Below are 18,281 nucleotides of genomic sequence, written 5' to 3'. Positions count from 1 at the left end.
CTTCGGCCACCAAGCGGCCCGATCCCCGGGGGCTCCCGCAGCCTGCCAGGCCCAGCGGGAAGCCCCCACAGCAGCAGCGACGGCGGCAGCGCATTGCGCCCCGCCGCCATCCCTTCGGCCACCAAGCGGCCCGATCCCCGGGGGCTCCCGCAGCCTGCCAGGCCCAGCGGGAAGCCCCCACAGCAGCAGCGACGGCGGCAGCGCATTGCGCCCCGCCGCCATCCCTTCGGCCACCAAGCGGCCCGATTCCCGGGGGCTCCCGCAGCCTGCCAGGCCCAGCGGGAAGCCCCCACAGCAGCAGCGACGGCGGCAGCGCATCGCGCCCCGCCGCCATCCCTTCGGCCACCAAGCGGCCCGATCCCCGGGGGCTCCCACCGGCAGCCAGGCCCAGCGGGAAGCCCCCCAGCAACAGCAGCGGCGGCTGCGCATCGCGCCCGCCGCCCTCCTTTCGGCCGCCATGCGGCCCGATCCCCGGGGGCTCCCGCCGGCAGCCAGGCCCAGCGGGAAGCCCCCCAGCAACAGCAGCGGCGGCTGCGCATCGCGCCCGTCGCCCTCCTTTCGGCCGCCATGCGGCCCGATCCCCGGGGGCTCCCGCCGGCAGCCAGGCCCAGCGGGAAGCCCCCCAGCAACAGCAGCGGCGGCTGCACATCGCGCCCGCCGCCCTCCTTTCGGCCGCCATGCACACACACACACACACACACACACACAGTCCCTGAGAACTCTACATAATGTAAATACATGAGAGCTGCCTTTGAGGCAAAGCTGCCAGTCCTTGTGTAGATGCCTTCATCCTGCATATACAGTGGTACCTCAGGTTACACACACTTCAGGTTACAGACTCCGCTAACCCAGAAATAACGCTTCAGGTTAAGAACTTTGCTTCAGGATAAGAACAGAAATCGTGCTCTGGCAGCACAGCGGCAACGGGAGGCCCCATTAGCTAAAGTGGTGCTTCAGGTTAAAAACAGTTTCAGGTTAAGAACGGACCTCCAGAACGAATTAAGTTCTTAACCTGAGGTACCAGTGTAGTATACTGTGGTGCTAATTGTCATATTGTGAGGATAATATTAATCCTTGGAATTCATTTACTGAACTCCTCACCACTGCTACTAAAATTACTTTTAGCACTTGAAAAGCTGGGGTGGGGAACTTAAACACTGAGAGGCTATATTACTTTTCAAAGGGAAAAGGGCAGGGGTCAGCAAACTTTTTCAGCAAGGGGCCTGTCCACTGTCCCTCAGACCTTGTGGGGGGCCGGACTATATTTTGAAAAAAAATATGAACGAATTCCTATGCTCCACAAATAACCCAGAGATGCATTTTAAATAAAAGCACACATTCTACTCATGTAAAAACACCAGGGAGGCCCCACAAATAACCCAGAGATGCATTTTAAATAAAAGGACACATTCTACTCATGTAAAAACACGCTGATTCCCGGACCGTCCGCGGGCCGCACTTAGAAGGCGATTGGGCCGCATCTGGCCCCTGGGCCTTAGTTTGGGGACCCCTGGAAAAGGATATAAAGGAGAAAATCTATAATGGCTCTTAACAATGAGAAAAGTACTGTACAATGTTTCACCAAAAGAAGACTAAGCTAATGTCATTTTGCCCCTCACCCACCCCTATCCTCCAACATGTGGAAGCAGGTTTGTGCTGTGGAAACTAGAAATTACAGTTTGAATGACCAACTTTAGAATTTATTATTATTATTATTGGGAGGTTGTTCTAGAATGTATTAACTACACATAATGGAGGCTTCAAGAAACTCAGAGAATTGTCTGGAAAGAGAATGTGGAGGCCCTTGATTGGTACATATATGTAATAGACGAAGTCATCTTTAAAAGTCAGTACCGGTAGTTAGAAAAGAATAGTACCTTCTTATGACATGAAGTGCATAGGAAAAAGGGAGTTGTCATCCCAGATTATTACCTATTAAAAGTGGTACAAGGTTTTTTTTTTTTTTTTAAGGCTAAGCCTATGTCTAGCATAAGGGTGACATGAATAACAGTATAATCCTATATGTTTCCATAGAACTAACTCCTATGTAGATGTGCATAGGATTATAAACCTAAACCTTATTTTTTCACTCTGTGAACCGAAACCTATATTTGTGTTAAATAACATCTCACCATGGTGAGAGAACAGTTGGAATGTGAGAGGGATTGTATATTCTCCACTCATAAGGCAGCATAGGCAAATAATATATTTTTTTTAATAAAAAAAATCTGCACGGCACTGCTGATAAAGTTATAAAGAATGGGAAATGTCATTTTATTTATTACTGAAGATATTTTAGGTAATAGCAACGTAAAGCTGGATGTCTCTCATGAGTTTGTCTTCATTCATTTATTAAGGTGTTTGTTTAAGGTATTTGTATATTGCTTATCAAATAGACTTACCAAAATAGTTTACGTAAGATTGTTACAAAAATAAGCACTGATTTTTAAAAGAAAAGTTACAATAAAATGTTTGGGCATTTCTTGACTTTTAATATCAACATTGCACTGCTCAGTGTTTTTCTTCTAGTGTTTGGATTCTGGATTTTTATTGACATTTCTACATTTTAGCTTTGTTATTTTATGGGATTTTTTTTACTTTGTAAAACTTTTATATTAAGCAGTTGATAAATTGATTAAATCAATAAGGAATAATTGATTAAATCAATAAGCAATAAAGATAACTGTTTGTTAGAAGAAGCTGTAATTGCTTCTTCTCCACTCCTCTGAAGGGCAAAATAGTTCTGCAGAGACCCATCCCTGTGGTGACAGTGGGAGGAGAGATGCCACCACTGGGAGCAGGATGGTGGGAACTTACCAGTTCATTTCTTCTCCATTCCCCTTTGCAATAGTAGTAGTAGTAGTAGTAGTAGTAGTAGTAGTAGTAATAGTAATGATGATGATACCACAACTGCATTTAGAGGCATGGAAGACAATTTTAAAAGTTAGTAGCATTCAAACCTATGAAAAAGGTGAACTTTCAAAGTTGCCATCCTTTGGAGTAAGTTCTATTGAAATACCGTATTGGCCCGAATATAAGCCACACTTCCCCCCAAATTCCAACTGAAAAGTAAAAGTGTGGCTTATATTCGGAACTGAGCACTGCACACCCGCCTCCCGAGACTACTGCCCTGAACAGGGGGATGGGGGGCAGCCGACGCTCAGCACCCCGCTCTCCAAGCTGTCGCTCGGTTTTGAGCACGCTGTGTGCCCGCCTCCCAGCACTACTGCCCTAGGCGGGGGGCAGTCAGCTCTGGCTTGTGGAGGGAGTGCCGGGAGGTGGCCGTGCTCAGAAGCGAGCGCTGGTGCTGGCCACCCCTGTGCCCCCTGTTCAGGGTGGTAGTGCCGGGAGGTGGGCCGCACTGGCAAATAGGCCTTGAATTTTAAAGGTGTGGTTTATTTGCGGGTGCGTCTTATATTTGGACTAATATGGTAAATGGAATTTTACATTGTAAATTATTTAACAATTGCAGTTAATTTTTAAAATGCTTGGCAAATTTGATGACTATGCTTGTTGCCACTTTTGATCTCAAAAGAAGAAAAGTGTTTGGAAAACCAGAATCAAATAATATTATGTTCTGATTCCTATAGGCTACTAAGCTAGCAAAGGATCAAGCAAATGATCCAGTCAGAATTTTATACTTGTTTGCTAGAAGCAAAATTAGATATTATAATGTTTTTCTCTACTAATAGAGTGTTGGTTTTAATGGTCAATGTATAGACAGGAAGTACAGTGGTACCTTGGGTTAGAGACGCTTCAGGTTACAGACTCTGCTAACCCAGAAATAGTACCTTGGGTTAAGAACTTTGCTTCAGGATGAGAACAGAAATCACGTGGCAGCAGCCCCATTAGCTAAAGTGGTACCTCAAGTTAAGAACAGTTTCAGGTTAAGAACGGACCTCCAGAATGAATTAAATTCTTAACCCAAGGTACCACTTTATTAGATTAAGCAGGGAGGCTAGACACAACCTGAGATATTTTAATAAGTCGGGGGTGGGGGGTGGGGGGTGGAAAGACCTTTAAGCTCTGGACTTCATTTTACCTTCTACCACAAGCTAGGATAATCAGCATTCTCAGAGGTTTAGTTAACATAGTCCCTCATTCACAGATGAAGGTTGTTTATTGGAGCCCAACTCTTTTACTTCCTTGATGGGAAATCCTTTTTGAACTTCTGGCCATCTGCCACCTTCAATAGCTTTAATACAGTGTTGTTATCCCATACTTTAGCTCAGGGGTTCCCAGACTGGTATGTGAGCTTTATTCAGGTGGCCCATGGCGTGTCTGTAAAAATAAGATTAAAAAATCATACAGCCTGTAGCACAGCACATTACAATTCTACAACAGGCAGAAAAATCATTAACTGGTCCACCAAGAGCCTCAGCAATTTTCAAGTGTTCCATGGGAGGGTGAGGAGTTTGGGAACTATTGCTTTAGCTAATGAAGTTTCATTGCACTGACCTTCCAGTTACCTGCAATTTTTCCCGGTAGGCAGTTACACAAAGTATTATCTGCAGTCACACACATTTCTACAGTAGCTGCAGAAGTCATGAACCTTTTCTGTTATTTATGCCATCTGCAACTGTCTGTGAATAGAACATAGTGGGATGGCACTGGCTCTACTTCTTTACCTCATGTATGGGAATCTACTGTTCATGAGCAAGTCGAAAACACTCATGTTGTAGACTTATCCAGAAGATCCTGCCTGTGATAGACTGATAGTACATTCCCATATGTGTGATTGTGTTGAATATCCACTCAAAGAACCACAGTTTACAGGTAACACCTTTGTTTACTGCAAAATAGCAAGTCTCTCTTAGTATTATTGCAAGTTTAGATTAATTATGAGTTTACTGTGGAAACTGTGTGGGAGTTCTTCCTGCATTTTGATGATCTGCTAATCTCAGAGTTGGTGGCTCGTATTTAAAATGTTTTTATGAGGAATATAAATAGCATGAATACACTTTATTGGTCTTTGCTTACATGAAGGTCGTGTGTAGTGTTAGATTTCAGCATCTGGATAAAAACAGAATCAATAATAATTGGTTTGACTCAATCTTGTAATTTAAAATGTATTTTTAGTGTATAATGTGATATTAACCATTTGTATTACAATATGTGCCACTACAACATCTGTGTGTCATTGGTTGAAGTTTTACTCCGAATGGTTTGACTGGAACGATTTTGTTTGGGTGTAATTGTTATGAGTTTATTATTTTCAAGCATGGCTTTTTGTTTTTATAATTTTACATAATTTGTGCTGAAACTTCTTGCTTTGTCACCATGACTATATAAATCTAGATTGGGGTAGGCAACCTAAGGCCTGGGGGCCGGATGTGGCCCAATCGCCTTCTCAATCGGGCCTGCGGACAGTCCGGGAATCAGCATGAGTCCGGGAATTTACATGAGTAGAATGTGTGCTATTATTTAAAATGCATCTCTGGGTTATTTGTGGGGCATAGGAATTGGTTCATTTTGCTCCCCCCCCCAAAAATAGTCCGACCACATGGTCTGAGGGACAGCGGACTGGCCCACAGCTGAAAAAGGTTGCTGACCCCTGATCTAGATGAATATATTTATTGAGAGTAGCTTTGAATATCAATTACATATGTGAGAACAGCATTGTTATTATTTCCTGCATATTTTCCCAAGGAGGGGTGCACAACATGTCTCCACGTAAGGATATTGTTTAGAGAAATGTGTGAGGGTTTACTTTTAATCTTAATTGTATACACATAGGGTTGGATCCAAACATAGTCATGCTTAGACTAGATTCCCTGAAATCAATTAGGACTAAGTACCATCAATTTCAGAGGATCTGTACTAAGCATGACTAAGTCTGGTTCCAACTCACAAATCCAGGAAACACAGCATGCAGAAAAAACCTAACACTTGGCTGAGAACAGTAACGCAAACCATTGCATCTGAAGTTCTCCTGGCTTGTGCTGGCAGAGGCACAGGTTGGGAGCCATTCTTTTTTCTTCTAGTGCAGCTGTGAAGACCACACTCCTCTCAAGACAATTCAGTGCATCTATAGTGCACCCACCCTGTAATGTGCCATTTTGGGGCCCTGTGTTGGCTATTATTGGTAGGAAAACTACTGGTGGTAGTGTTCCATCTGCTGCACTTTCCAACGCTGCAGTAGGAGCCTCCTGTAAATGGAGGCCAGCATACAGGCATGTCCACTTTATCCTAACTTCATCACCAGCAGTTGAGGTAGAATTGCATTCTTTCTTATTTGTGCATATTATTAACACCCGTAGCTTCAGTATTATATGAATGATAGCCAGCTAAACTAATCATACAGTACATCCACTGAAATAAATGGAGTTAATTAGCTGAAGTTCACTGATTTCAGTGGTCTATTCTGGGTACAAATTAGTTGGATATCATTAATTTTTTTATACTGTATTTTGGAAAGAGACTGAAATTAGTAGAATCAAATTCATCGAGAGATGGACTGAAGTGTACGTTGTGCAAGCTGTAATTGAATTCCTGTATAGGAATAGGACTTGTTAATCCCTAAAAGGTAAAGGTAAAGGACCCCTGATAGTTAAGTCCAGTCACGAACTGCCAATTAAATATTTTCTACAGAAACGGCTTTGGCCTTGTATTTTTTGATGCCGGATAACTTATATACATTATTTTTTCTTCCTTCTATTAAGCACGGTGTTATTGCTACAGAAGATGAAGAGTATTTTATTGAGCCTCTAAGAAATGTATCCGAAAATTCCAATCATTTTAGTTACGAAAGTGGTCATCCTCATGTTATTTACAAAAAGTCTGCAATGTACCACCGACTCTTCTATGATTATACTCATTGTGGTCTCTCAGGTAAATAAGTTACAATGACAGTAATGGGTTTATTCCTTTTCTTTGATTAAATATCAAGACAATTCTGTTTTCTTTCAAAGGAACCATCTATCTTTGGCATTTTATGATTTAATATAATTTTTCCAGGCTAACATCTAGAACATAATGGGTTTTATCCAATGCTGCACCTGTGGGCTCCTGCCAGTGCAATGGAATTTTGTTTCCTCTCCCAACCCCAACCCCTGAGCTGATTTTGAGGGTGCAGGGTAAGGGCTGGAGGGGACAGGGTAGGAAGAGGAAGTTCCATGGGGCACACTGAAGTGCCTTGCATCAGTGGAGCTGCAGTGTTGGATGATACCCAGTGTCTTTGAGGCAAAGACTAAGAATAATCCCTTGTGTTATGGCTATACTGTAAGGCTCGCCAACTCTTTTGGGTTCACGGGCACATTTTCAAACTGAAGATATTGTTCTGGGCACCACACATACCCTACAACCAAGCACACATTGCAACCTGGCCTATTAGCTACTACAGAATGCTTCTTTTAAGCTTAATTGTAGTGGGAGAGGGGACCCTGCAAATGCTGTGGAAGGGCTCCTTGGGGGCATGTATGCCTGTGAGCACCATGTCAGTGATCTCTGCTGTACTGCATGTGCCACTGCTACCAATTTGGCATCTTAGGGAGATGCACAGCCTTCTTCTGCCCCTTAATATTCCTAGAGCATTTCTTCCTACAATTAGCTTCTTGTGTAATGTTGGCTAATGCTTAGAGATGTGGCTGCCTCTCTTAGACTTTTTTCTTAATACTGCTACAATAATGCTACTGATTGCTGCTGTCGTGGTATGGGGGATGAAACTGGCTCCAAGCAACAGAGCAAATGGAAGAGGTGGTCCATTGTGCCAGCCATGAAAACCATGTGCCTTACCTGAATGCTACACTGCCTTTACACCATAGTGTATCTGAAGTGTATCTGAAGAAGTGTGCATGCACACGAAAGCTCATACCAGCAACTAACTCAGTTGGTCTCTAAGGTGCTACTAGAAAGAATTTTCGATTTTGTTTTGACTATGGCAGACCAACACGGCTACCCACCTGTAACCTTTACACCATAGAATATAGTTCTTAAAATACCGGTAACACTTCCTGATGCCTTTACTGATAGTGTAATTGTTTCCAAATATTTTTCATCTAATCATAAGAACTTAAAATATATCAAGATGTATAGGAAATTCCTCACTAGTATAATATTTGTCACAACAAGATTCAAGGTACTCCTGTTTCACTGTAAGTAATAGTTAAACAATTTAACTATGAATAAATGCTGGAGACATTTTGTAACTGGTGTAAAAACAGTTGGTCGTTTCAATGTGTTGGATCCAGAGAAACACAAGTACTGTAGAAAGGGAAACAGTCGCAAATCTGGTTCTGCCAGATTTTGGGCATTCCCCAATCAAGAGATATTTTTCAGGAAGATTGGGAGGGGAAGGAGTCAACCCCCCCCCCAACTTTTACTTGTGTCTCTGAAGATACAGCACAATAAAAGTTATTTCACTACTGATGGTCTCACAAAATAATCAGGGTGCAGTGGGGGTAAGGCCCTATTATAAATAAATTATAAATAAGTTAATATTATAAATGCACTATTTTATATATACTAATTTTTGCATTCACGTTTGTGTTTTTATTTCTGGTTCAAATTTGAGGAGGCATGAAATAATAAACTTACGGTTTAGCTGAAGTATAAAACTTATTCATAGCAGAATATTTGAGCCCATATGAAACTTTGGGCATACTTATATGATCAAATTAGATTTTTCTCCTTCTTTTCTTCTACTATGGCTCTACTTTTTATTCACCTTGAAGCATGAACCTATTTGTATCCTGCTTTGTGATTGGTTAGAAATATATTCAAAATTTCAGTCAATCTCATATTCTGGTCTGCAAAATTTGGACTTCCTTACACTGATTGCTCAGACTCTGAACACATGTTTAACCATGTGTAAGTCCTGCAATTCATTGTGGACATCTATCACATTGGTGAGTGATAAATAAATTTGTATGTTCATGCAATCTTGCTCGCTTTTAGTAGAAGCGATATGTGACAATGTAAAAGAGAATATCCGAAAAGACTTAGTGCAAATATAGCTTTTAATATTGAAGCAGGCTGTCTGATATTTTCTAAGGAAAAATTAAGATGTATAATGTTTATTAAAAGATAATGCTCACATTACAACAAAACTCTTCAAGAATTTTGAAGAGACTATAAATATAAAACAGATGTACATGAAGATGTTAATATAGCAGTCCATTTGATGTCACTAATTGTTTTGATTCCTAGACCCCACAGGAAGCAGTAAACCTTGGTGGTTGAACAATACCCTTGCTTTTCCAACTTTACTTCCAATTAATCACACATTAAGTAGTCACCATCGACAGAAGAGATCAATAAGCACTGAACGTTTTGTGGAGACGCTGGTAGTAGCAGACAAAATGATGGTGGGATACCATGGTCGCAAAGATATTGAACATTACATTTTGAGTGTCATGAATATTGTAAGTTTGATCCCTCTACATGTTGATACAACTCATTTTAATACTGAGGGCATTGTTGGTATTAATTTCAAACCTAAGAATGTGTTTGTACCAGCTGTGTTTTCCAGGGAAGTGTACTACTCACTTCTCTTGCAAAGTTTCTAGTAAGGTGTGGAGTGACATTGCATTAGGAACCGTGTTCCCAACAAGCTTTTGCTTAAAAATGGCTCATGCAGGTACTTCCTATCAAGTAAATTCACTTGCAGATAGGCACCCAACCTAGCAAGTTCAAGTGGTAAAATGCAAGCTGCTTCTGCCTCCGTGTTTCACTCTGGGGGTGGGCGGTGGGAACTAATGCTCCCCCCCCCACTTTGTTGGAGCTAGGGTAGCTCAAAATAGGGTATTGGTGTTGCTGTGCAGAGGTTGAGGAGGAGGCTGAGCATTCAGGTGCACAATATAAAGAACACTATAAGCAATGCTTATATTCCTAATTCCACGTGTATCTGATTTGGGTGAAATGGTATGGGGGGCAGGGAGTCTATGTAGCTAGATGCCAGCATAACTTTTACAGTGCTTCTGTGTGTGCCACAGAAGCAGCAGTGTGGTTAATAAGATTCTGCTGTTAGTTTCAAGGTAGGACTTTTGTACTAAAATTTTTGCAATCATATAAAAACTAGTTTCCAGCAGTCTATCATATTTTAACCCAACCTTGTTCGCACTGAGGTGGTAAACATGTGGACTGTACTACTTCAGCTGACTGTTATGTACTCACAGAACTGAATGTACTTCCACATACATAAAAATACTGCAAATAGAATACTAGCATGTAAATGAGAAGAAAGAACCCAGGGTCAGAGTCTAAGGGATGGCTTGGGGCAAGGAGCAGGTTACGCTTCCACATCAACAGTGTTCATAAGTATTTCCCTTTACATTCGCCTCTAGAAGTGGATAGTTGCCTTAATTCTTATGAGAAAAATAATTAATTGCACTTGGAAGCAGAAGAATGCAATATATTGACCCTTTTGGGCCCATATACTATCATAATAAGAGGCACTTGATTAGCATTGACTTAACAGGTTCGCAGAACATTTTTACTGGGTATGGAATTGGGCTTGCTACAGGAGTGGTTATGATGTGGGTGGAGTAGTAGTGAGTAAGAGTTGGAAAAATTTTCCATACCCTTCTCCCTTGCTTGACAGACTTGATGTAACTTAGGTAGTACTGTTAATAATCTGCACTGGTTAATAATAAACATTTGTAGAATTTTTTTGTCTGACTTTATGTCTTTTCTTATTTTCTGGAGGTCAGGTTGCCAAACTTTACCGTGATTCCAGCCTAGGAAACGTTGTGAATATTATAGTGACTCGTTTAATTGTTCTTACAGAAGATCAGGTAAGAATGAGTTGTGATATAAATATCAGTCCCCTAAAATATAAATCACACAATCAAAGTATAATAATATTATGTACCTAATAATTGTTTAGAAAAACAGTATTTGATAATCAAACCTCATCTGCAAACATTTTATGATCTTAAAATTAGAAATTAAATGGTATTAATTTGAAATGTTCTTCAAGATTTTTAATTTTATTTAATGAAAATGTGTGCCATACATGGGATATTTGGATGCTAGAAAGTTGTCACAGCTTGTTTTTTTGTTTTTGTTTTTGTCTTAAATATTTAAATACATTTTCACACATGAAACTAATCTGTCTGTGGGGAAAAGGTAACATTTGAAACTATCTGTAATATTACTTTTAACAAAACCATTATTGAAGTTTAAATTAAATCTATGAGATTTATATGCACAGAATAATTTGTAGGCCAGATTTAACACAGATGAAAATTGGCAAGAAGAAATTATTCCTAGAAATCACTGCTTCTAATTATAGATCAGATTTAGACTTCAGAAGTCTTAACCACTGACCCTAGTAATTTGTTTGGAACATTTCTGGTATGCATGTTGTATTGCAGCCAAACTTGGAGATAAATCACCATGCAGACAAGTCCCTTGATAGCTTCTGTAAGTGGCAGAAATCCATTCTCTCTCACCAAAGTGATGGAAACACCATTCCAGAAAATGGAATTGCCCACCATGATAATGCGGTCCTTATTACTAGGTATGGTTTGTTGAAATTATCTCATTTTTTCTCTTTTCTGTTTCTCATTTGTTTGTTTTCACACAAAGAAGCTAGAGTTGAATTTGTAGTAATGATGTGCAGGATAAAAAATATTGCTTATGTTTCATATTGCAATAAAACACTTAGTAGTTCAAACTACTATTTTCCATTCAAAAGTGGAAAATGACTATTCAAAGCTTACATGAAATTAATGGATGTGACTGTCTGTGGGATGAATCCAGACTTTGCCTCCCAGGACCAGAAAGTTTTATTTTGTCCATGAAAGGTTTTTGACCCAATAGAGGGATTCCATGGCTGATTTCTCCTCCTACTGCAGCCGACTTTGCTCGCTGAAAATGTGCTCCTAAAGGCAGGGGGTGGGCATGTGGAACAGTTGGTGAAGTGGCACAGGGGTCATCATGAAAAAGGCGAAATCAGCAAAAGGCATCTCCCCACCCCCTTTCTACCAGTGGGAGCACCTGCCAAGTAGAACCCTGCTCAGGAGATGGTTCCACTGGCAGTATCAAAGCCAGGGTCCAACATTATATGTTTAGCACTTTTAGAATTGACCAAACAAACTTTCAAATAAAGGATTTCAAAATAAGGTAGAAAAGCCAGCAGAATGTAGAAATACTACTTGCCATACCAGTATTGTCCTTAAAGTTTAAGACCCCATTATTATGGAAGATACTCAACTGACAGAGATTAGTGATGTTTCATTTATAGTTTTTGGATAACATTTGGAGCCCCATTCTTTGTGTGGGGCAAAGGTTCCAATTCTGGCCAAGGTCATAATAAAATGCACATTTTCTTTTGTGTTTTGCCACAACCCCTGGATTGGTGCAGGAACAGGCATCACCCTATAGAAGCATTGATTATGTTCCTTCAGATAAACCCACAGTACGGTATTTCACTGTGTGACCAAAGGCTGCAGTTACTTGCATGCTTACCTAAGGAAACATCCCATTGAATTCAGTGAGACTTCCTTTTGAATAACAAATGCACAGAGATAATTTAACATGGGTGGTATGTGACTAAGTAATGTTCAAGAGTGGACCCACTGACATCAATGGACTTAAGTTAGTCACAAGTAACTTTATTGCTTTCAGTGGTTCTGTTGGTATGCTTTAGTCAGATACCACCCATATGTTTATCCATGAAGTGGACTTATTAGTGATGTACACAGTGAAAGGTTCCTGCTGTTTGTATACTTTATGACATTCTAAAAAATTGAAATGAAGTAATTTCATTAGATTATTATTTTTAGATAATTTTCTGTTTGTTGTTCATCCAAACTAATGCCATAATATATTATTTTATAACCATCAGAGCTTTTGCTTTGCTTTCCTAATAACTACTAATTTCTGAATTACAAAAGAAGACTGGCTTAATGTACAGTTTTTGTTTTACTCTTTAGGATGTTGATATTATTTTGCTGAACCTAATTGGTTGTTTGGAAATTATATTCTGTCTTGTATTTGATGTTAAGGGGAAGAAATGAAAATGCTATACAGAAATCCATCTGTCATGTATGATTTAGTTGAGATTCTTGCGCTGCAGGCAGTTGGACTCGATGACCTCTGGGGTCTCTACAATTCTATGATTCTGTGATAAGTAACTAGTTTAGTGGAACTTCCTGATAAGTGCATGTATGATTGCAGTCTCAGTAGGCTTATAAGAAGTGCTAGAAATAGATCTGTGCATGTAATGACAGGTAGAAGTTATAACTAGGAGGTGTGGAAGCTGACAGTAAGGAAGAGATCGGGGTAGTGCAAAGTGATATATATTGGAACAAAAAAAATAAACAAATCCCAACTTCACATGTATACTGAAGTATCTGAACACAAGAGATAGTAAGACCATGGGGAGGGGGTTAGCACAATTTAGTCATCAACTCAATGTGCAGCAGAGATTATTATGAGAGGGACTGAAAATGAAGTAGCCACTATAGTGAATTGATAGAAATCTATAGTGTGGCTGCATTTGGAATACTCTGTGTGGTGCTAGTTACCTCATCTTAAAAAAGGATATTGTAGATACAGAAAATTGCATCTTCATATAATGCATATTTGCTGTCACAAGATTTGGTGATGGCCTGTAAGTTTTAAAAGGGATTAGATAAATTCATGGTCAGCAGGTGCATCAGTATCTGTTAGCTATGATTGCTAAATAGTTCTGGGTTCAGGGGCCTCATGGCACAATGGTGTGTTTGTGTGCTTAATGATGCAGGAGAACTTTTGCATTCATGCTCTCTCTGGTGCTTCCTCAAGAGTCTAGCTAACTATTGTTGGAAATAGGGTGAGTTATATGGACCTTTGGTGTGAGCCTGCAGAGCTCCCCTTATATTCCTATTCCCTTCCCCCATTATATTTGTATCTCGCCCTTTCATCAAGGAACTCAGTTCCATAAATGAGAGTGATCTTGTTATCACAACTGTTAGATTGGGTTGAGAAAGAATGATTTACCTAGATCTCTTGGTGACTTTTATAGCCAAGCAGGAATTCAAACTCGGGTCTTCCTGTGTGCTCTGGATGTGTGTTCGTTAAGAATTCTTACAAAAATAAATGCATTTTATTGGGGACAGATGACTGGATGGAATAATAATTCCTAGTGGTGGGCAAGACCATTTCAGCTTGATTTGAAACAGGGTCACTATTTACAAGCATCACTGGTTAACACAGAATCTTGTGGGAAGAAAACTTTTTGCCTCCTCAGAAGCCAAAAAGGTTTAGAAAATAGATGCTGGGGAAGACAAAAGCAAATACATTAAAAGTTGTTGCATAAACAAGGAGGTCCATTCTTAACCTGAAACTGTTCTTAATCTGAAGCACCACTTTAGCTAATGGGGCCTCCTGCTGCGCCTCCAGAGCACAATTACTGTTCTTATCCTGAAGCAAAGTTCTTAACCTGAAGCGTTATTTCTGGGTTAGCGGAGTATGTAACCTGAAGCGTATGTAACCTGAGGTACCAATGTATAGAGGTTTGGTTTATGGCATTCCCTAACTTGTTCACACAAGCTCATGTATTTCATAGTATAGTATAGGGATCAAAAAAACATTTTTCTGTCAGCAGCTACCATAGGAGTTACCGTGGATTGGGCTTAAGCCAAAAATTGGTAGGGCCACCACTTCCCCTCTAATACACCCTACTTTGTTTCTTACCTTCTTCCTGCCCAGAGAGCTGCTGAAAAAGAAATACAGTAGATTACTCTTACCAGATGGCTTCCCCTCACCATTCAGTCGTTCCTCATCCTTGCTAGAGGATGTGGCATGGAGCGTTTCCTATTAGACTGAAATACCGGTACCAACTACCACCACTTGCCAATTTTGAAATACCTTCCCTTGCTACCAGTTCATTCCCAAGTCGCTTCAAGAGGCTAATTTGTTTGTTTTAGTTTTAAGCCCTATACAGGTTTGGACTTAGGTACCATAAGGATTTCCTTCTCACCGATCAACCTGCTTGGTTTTAAGATCTGCTGACACCTTTCTCTAGGTGTCCTTACAATCAGATATTAAGTGAGTGACAACCAGAGAAAGGGTATTATCTAATTTTTTTTCCAGCTATGGGATGCCATCCAAGGAATACACATTGCTATCCTTGATAAGCTTTTGTTTTCTCAGGTGATACTTATATCTTATTAAATGATTTTTAGTTTTTTGTGAGTATTCTGCTCTGCTTCACAAAGCATAACAAAATCAATTAACACTGCAAATAATAATAATAATAATAATAATAATAATAATAATAATAATAATTTATTTATACCCCACCCATCTGGCTGGGTTTTCCCAGCCATTCTGGGCGGCTTCCAACAGAACACTAAAATGCAATAGTCTATTAAACATTAAAAAGCCTCCCTAAACAGGGCTGCCTTCAGATATTGTTGGTTGTTGGTATCCATCAACATGGCGTCTATGAGACAATGGAGTAGTGTATCTTTTTGGGGGTGAAGTCAGACTGCTGGAAGGTTACAGCATCTGCTGGGCTATAGAGATTGATCCGGGAGAGAGATATTTTGTTGCAGCTGGGGCAGATGTAAACAGCTGGTTGTGCAGTTGCTCATGCACTATGGCATTTCGTCTCTCTGTGCTTCTCCCAGCCATTCCTCCTTTGTTCACCGCTATGGATGCATGACCTAACTGTTTGTCTCCAAGTACTACAATTGTCTGCAAGTGATTCCCTCATGGCAGGATTGATGTTGCTGGCCTTCATGTCACATATGCAGACATCTTGTAGAGTTGGTCTGCCAATGGGCCTGGTGCCTGAAGCCAGTTCCCTGTAGAACACACACTTAAGGATACTGCCATCTTCCATTCTGTGGACATGACCAAGCCATTGTAGACATTACTGGGTTAGGAGTGTGAACATGCTGGGAATGTGAGCTCTGTCCTGAGATATGATGCCCAAAATCTTCCTTACGCAGCACATGTGGAAGACATTGAAGCGTCATTCCTGGCAGTTGTAACTTGCCTACAACTTACTTCCATAAAGCAGCACGCTTAACATGCAAGCATCACATTCTCCCATATACTTTTGGAGAGGCCAGATACTGCCGTAGCTGCCTTACTAATACCACTTGTCCAGCTCAGCATCAATGGAGAGGTTGCTAGTTATGGTGGAACCCAGGAAGACAAAATCATCTGCCACCTCAAGGGTGTGGCCACCAATGCTGATGTGTGGAGTCCTGGTAGCATCCTGACCCAGGATTTTAGTCTTTGTCAGGCTGATGGTAAAGCTGAACTCTCTGCAGGCTTGGGCAAAATTATTTGATGAATCTCTCTAGAGCTTCCTTGGAGTGCACTGTCAAATGTATGTCACCTGCAAACAACATCTCTCGAATAAAGACCCACCACACTTTTGCCTTGGTATGGAGACATATCAGGTTGAACAGACCCCTATTGCTCCTCAAATGAAAGTACACACTGTCTTCAGTTGAGCTGAAAGCATATGAGAGCACCAAGAAGAATATGTCAAAGAGAGTTGTGACTGGAACACAGTTCTGTTTCACACTGCTCCATAAGGAAGGCGTCTGAGGACAAGCCATCATACTGGACAGTGCCATTCATGTTTTTGTGGAAGGACATAATCACCTTGAGAAACTTAGGAGGGCATCCTGTCTTGTTGAACAGCGAAAAGAGTCCTTTTTGGCTGATGAGGGCAAAGACCTTCATCAGGTCAATGAAGGCTATGTACGAGGACCGTCTCTGCTCTCAGCATTTCTCTTGCAGCTGGCGCAGTGAGAAAATCATATCAACTGTTGACCTTTGAGCTCTAAAGCTGCATTGTGACTCCACAGAAAGATTTTTAATGTTGTTGGTACACGAGGAATGGTATCCCTTCCCGATTCCTCCTCTGTAAATGACTGGTACCCTCAATTCTGATTGTACCAACTAACAGTAGCAACTAGTGAATGTTTTTGTGCATGGTACACTGCATGCAGGAAACTGGTGTGATTGTTGCAGGCACAAATGTAATACAAACGTAACCAAAGCGGAAAGCTACTTCTCCCACTTGGAACTGATGTCACTTAGCTGAGTAAGTGGACTGCAAGTTAAATAGAAAAGCACTTAGAAAGCTCTTTGGAAACTTAATTAGCTACATTCTAAATAAAGTAGTAGTCATGTGAGTTTCAAAATTGTGCACCATTTAAAAAGAAAATGTCTCTGCTGCCTGCTAATTGGTAGGAGTGTTGCTTCTAAGATGTGTCAGAAATCTGTTTTACATTAGATCAGATAAGAAGAACCTGCTTAAACTCATGTCAAAACATGATTAAACAAAAGAAAATATAAGGAACTGTTATCCTTAAAGTGCTCTAGCACCAAAGACTGTGTTTTTAAGTGAGGATTGTGCCAGGAAAGCAGCTGGAGGATCAGAATACTTGCAGCAGCAATTGCTCCTTTATATATAAATATGATCTTTTTTGTTTGTTTAACTTTGAAGATTTAAAGTCACGATTTCTCAGTCTCAGTAAATGTTAATAAGAGCTTACAGTTGTTTGCACATAATGTATACACAATTAAAATAAAGTAAAAGTAGGCTGAATTGGCATTTAGATTGTTAGAATGCTGCTTAGACACTATTTTGTGAGAAGTCTGTTAATATAAGTGGTAGTTAATCAACTGATTTTCCCCCTATAAATAATAATAATAATTTCCTATAAATATTTTTGGAAACTTATTTTTGTAAACATAAAAATATTGTTACTATTTGTTAAATTTTTATACCACCCTTCATCTGTAGATCTCAGGGCGGTTTACAACAAAAAATATAAAATAAATATTTTAGAAATATATAAAAGAATGTGTCAGTTATATCTGCTTCCGAAGAGCTGAACAAGATTGACTGTACTAATGTTTATGGATGCTAGAAATAATAGTTGGTTTGCCTGAATCCAAACTTTTTTGGAATTTTTATAAAATGTATAATATAAAACTATAGGATATGAACATGTTAGAATCAGTTGTAATACAGTGGTACCTCTGGTTAAGTACTTAATCCGTTCCGGAGGCCGTTCTTAACCTGAAACTGTTCTTAACCTGAAGCACCACTTTAGCTAATGGGGCCTCCCGTTGCTGCTGCGCCGCCAGAGCATGATTTCTGTTCTTATCCTGAAGCAAAGTTCTTAACCTGAAAGCATTATTTCTGGGTTAGCGGAGTTTGTAACCTGAAGCGTATGTAACCCAAGGTACCACTGTATTCAAATTTGTGAAGGAGAGGAGATGGAAGGTTTGTAATTGTGTAAGTTATATATTTGCTGAAGCTGCAGAAAAATGTATACAAAACACACTATCTTCTTATCTAGGAAGAGTCATGTTTGATC

General features: G+C 40.3%; 1 protein-coding gene across 7 annotated transcripts in view; it reads left to right on the top strand.

Annotated features, from left to right (window-relative positions):
- ADAMTS6 (ADAM metallopeptidase with thrombospondin type 1 motif 6) overlaps positions 1-18,281 on the top strand; it is a 121,649-nt gene that overhangs the window by 19,860 nt on the left and 83,508 nt on the right. For 5 of the 7 annotated variants that reach the window (XM_033163630.1, XM_033163635.1, XM_033163631.1 and 2 more), the window contains 4 exons: positions 6,663-6,831; positions 9,145-9,362; positions 10,650-10,733; positions 11,316-11,461. In XM_033163630.1, the coding sequence (XP_033019521.1) occupies positions 6,663-6,831; positions 9,145-9,362; positions 10,650-10,733; positions 11,316-11,461 (617 nt within the window). Of the gene's footprint in view, positions 1-1,622; positions 1,650-6,662; positions 6,832-9,144; positions 9,363-10,649; positions 10,734-11,315; positions 11,462-18,281 lie in introns of those variants that run through there. The other 2 variants (XM_033163634.1, XM_033163629.1) reach the window with 2 other exon arrangements.

This window comes from Lacerta agilis, chromosome 11 (assembly GCF_009819535.1).
Source record: "Lacerta agilis isolate rLacAgi1 chromosome 11, rLacAgi1.pri, whole genome shotgun sequence".
Taxonomy (NCBI): domain Eukaryota; kingdom Metazoa; phylum Chordata; class Lepidosauria; order Squamata; family Lacertidae; genus Lacerta; species Lacerta agilis.
Note: the sequence above shows the minus strand (reverse complement) of the source record. Positions and strands in the feature narration are given on the sequence as shown.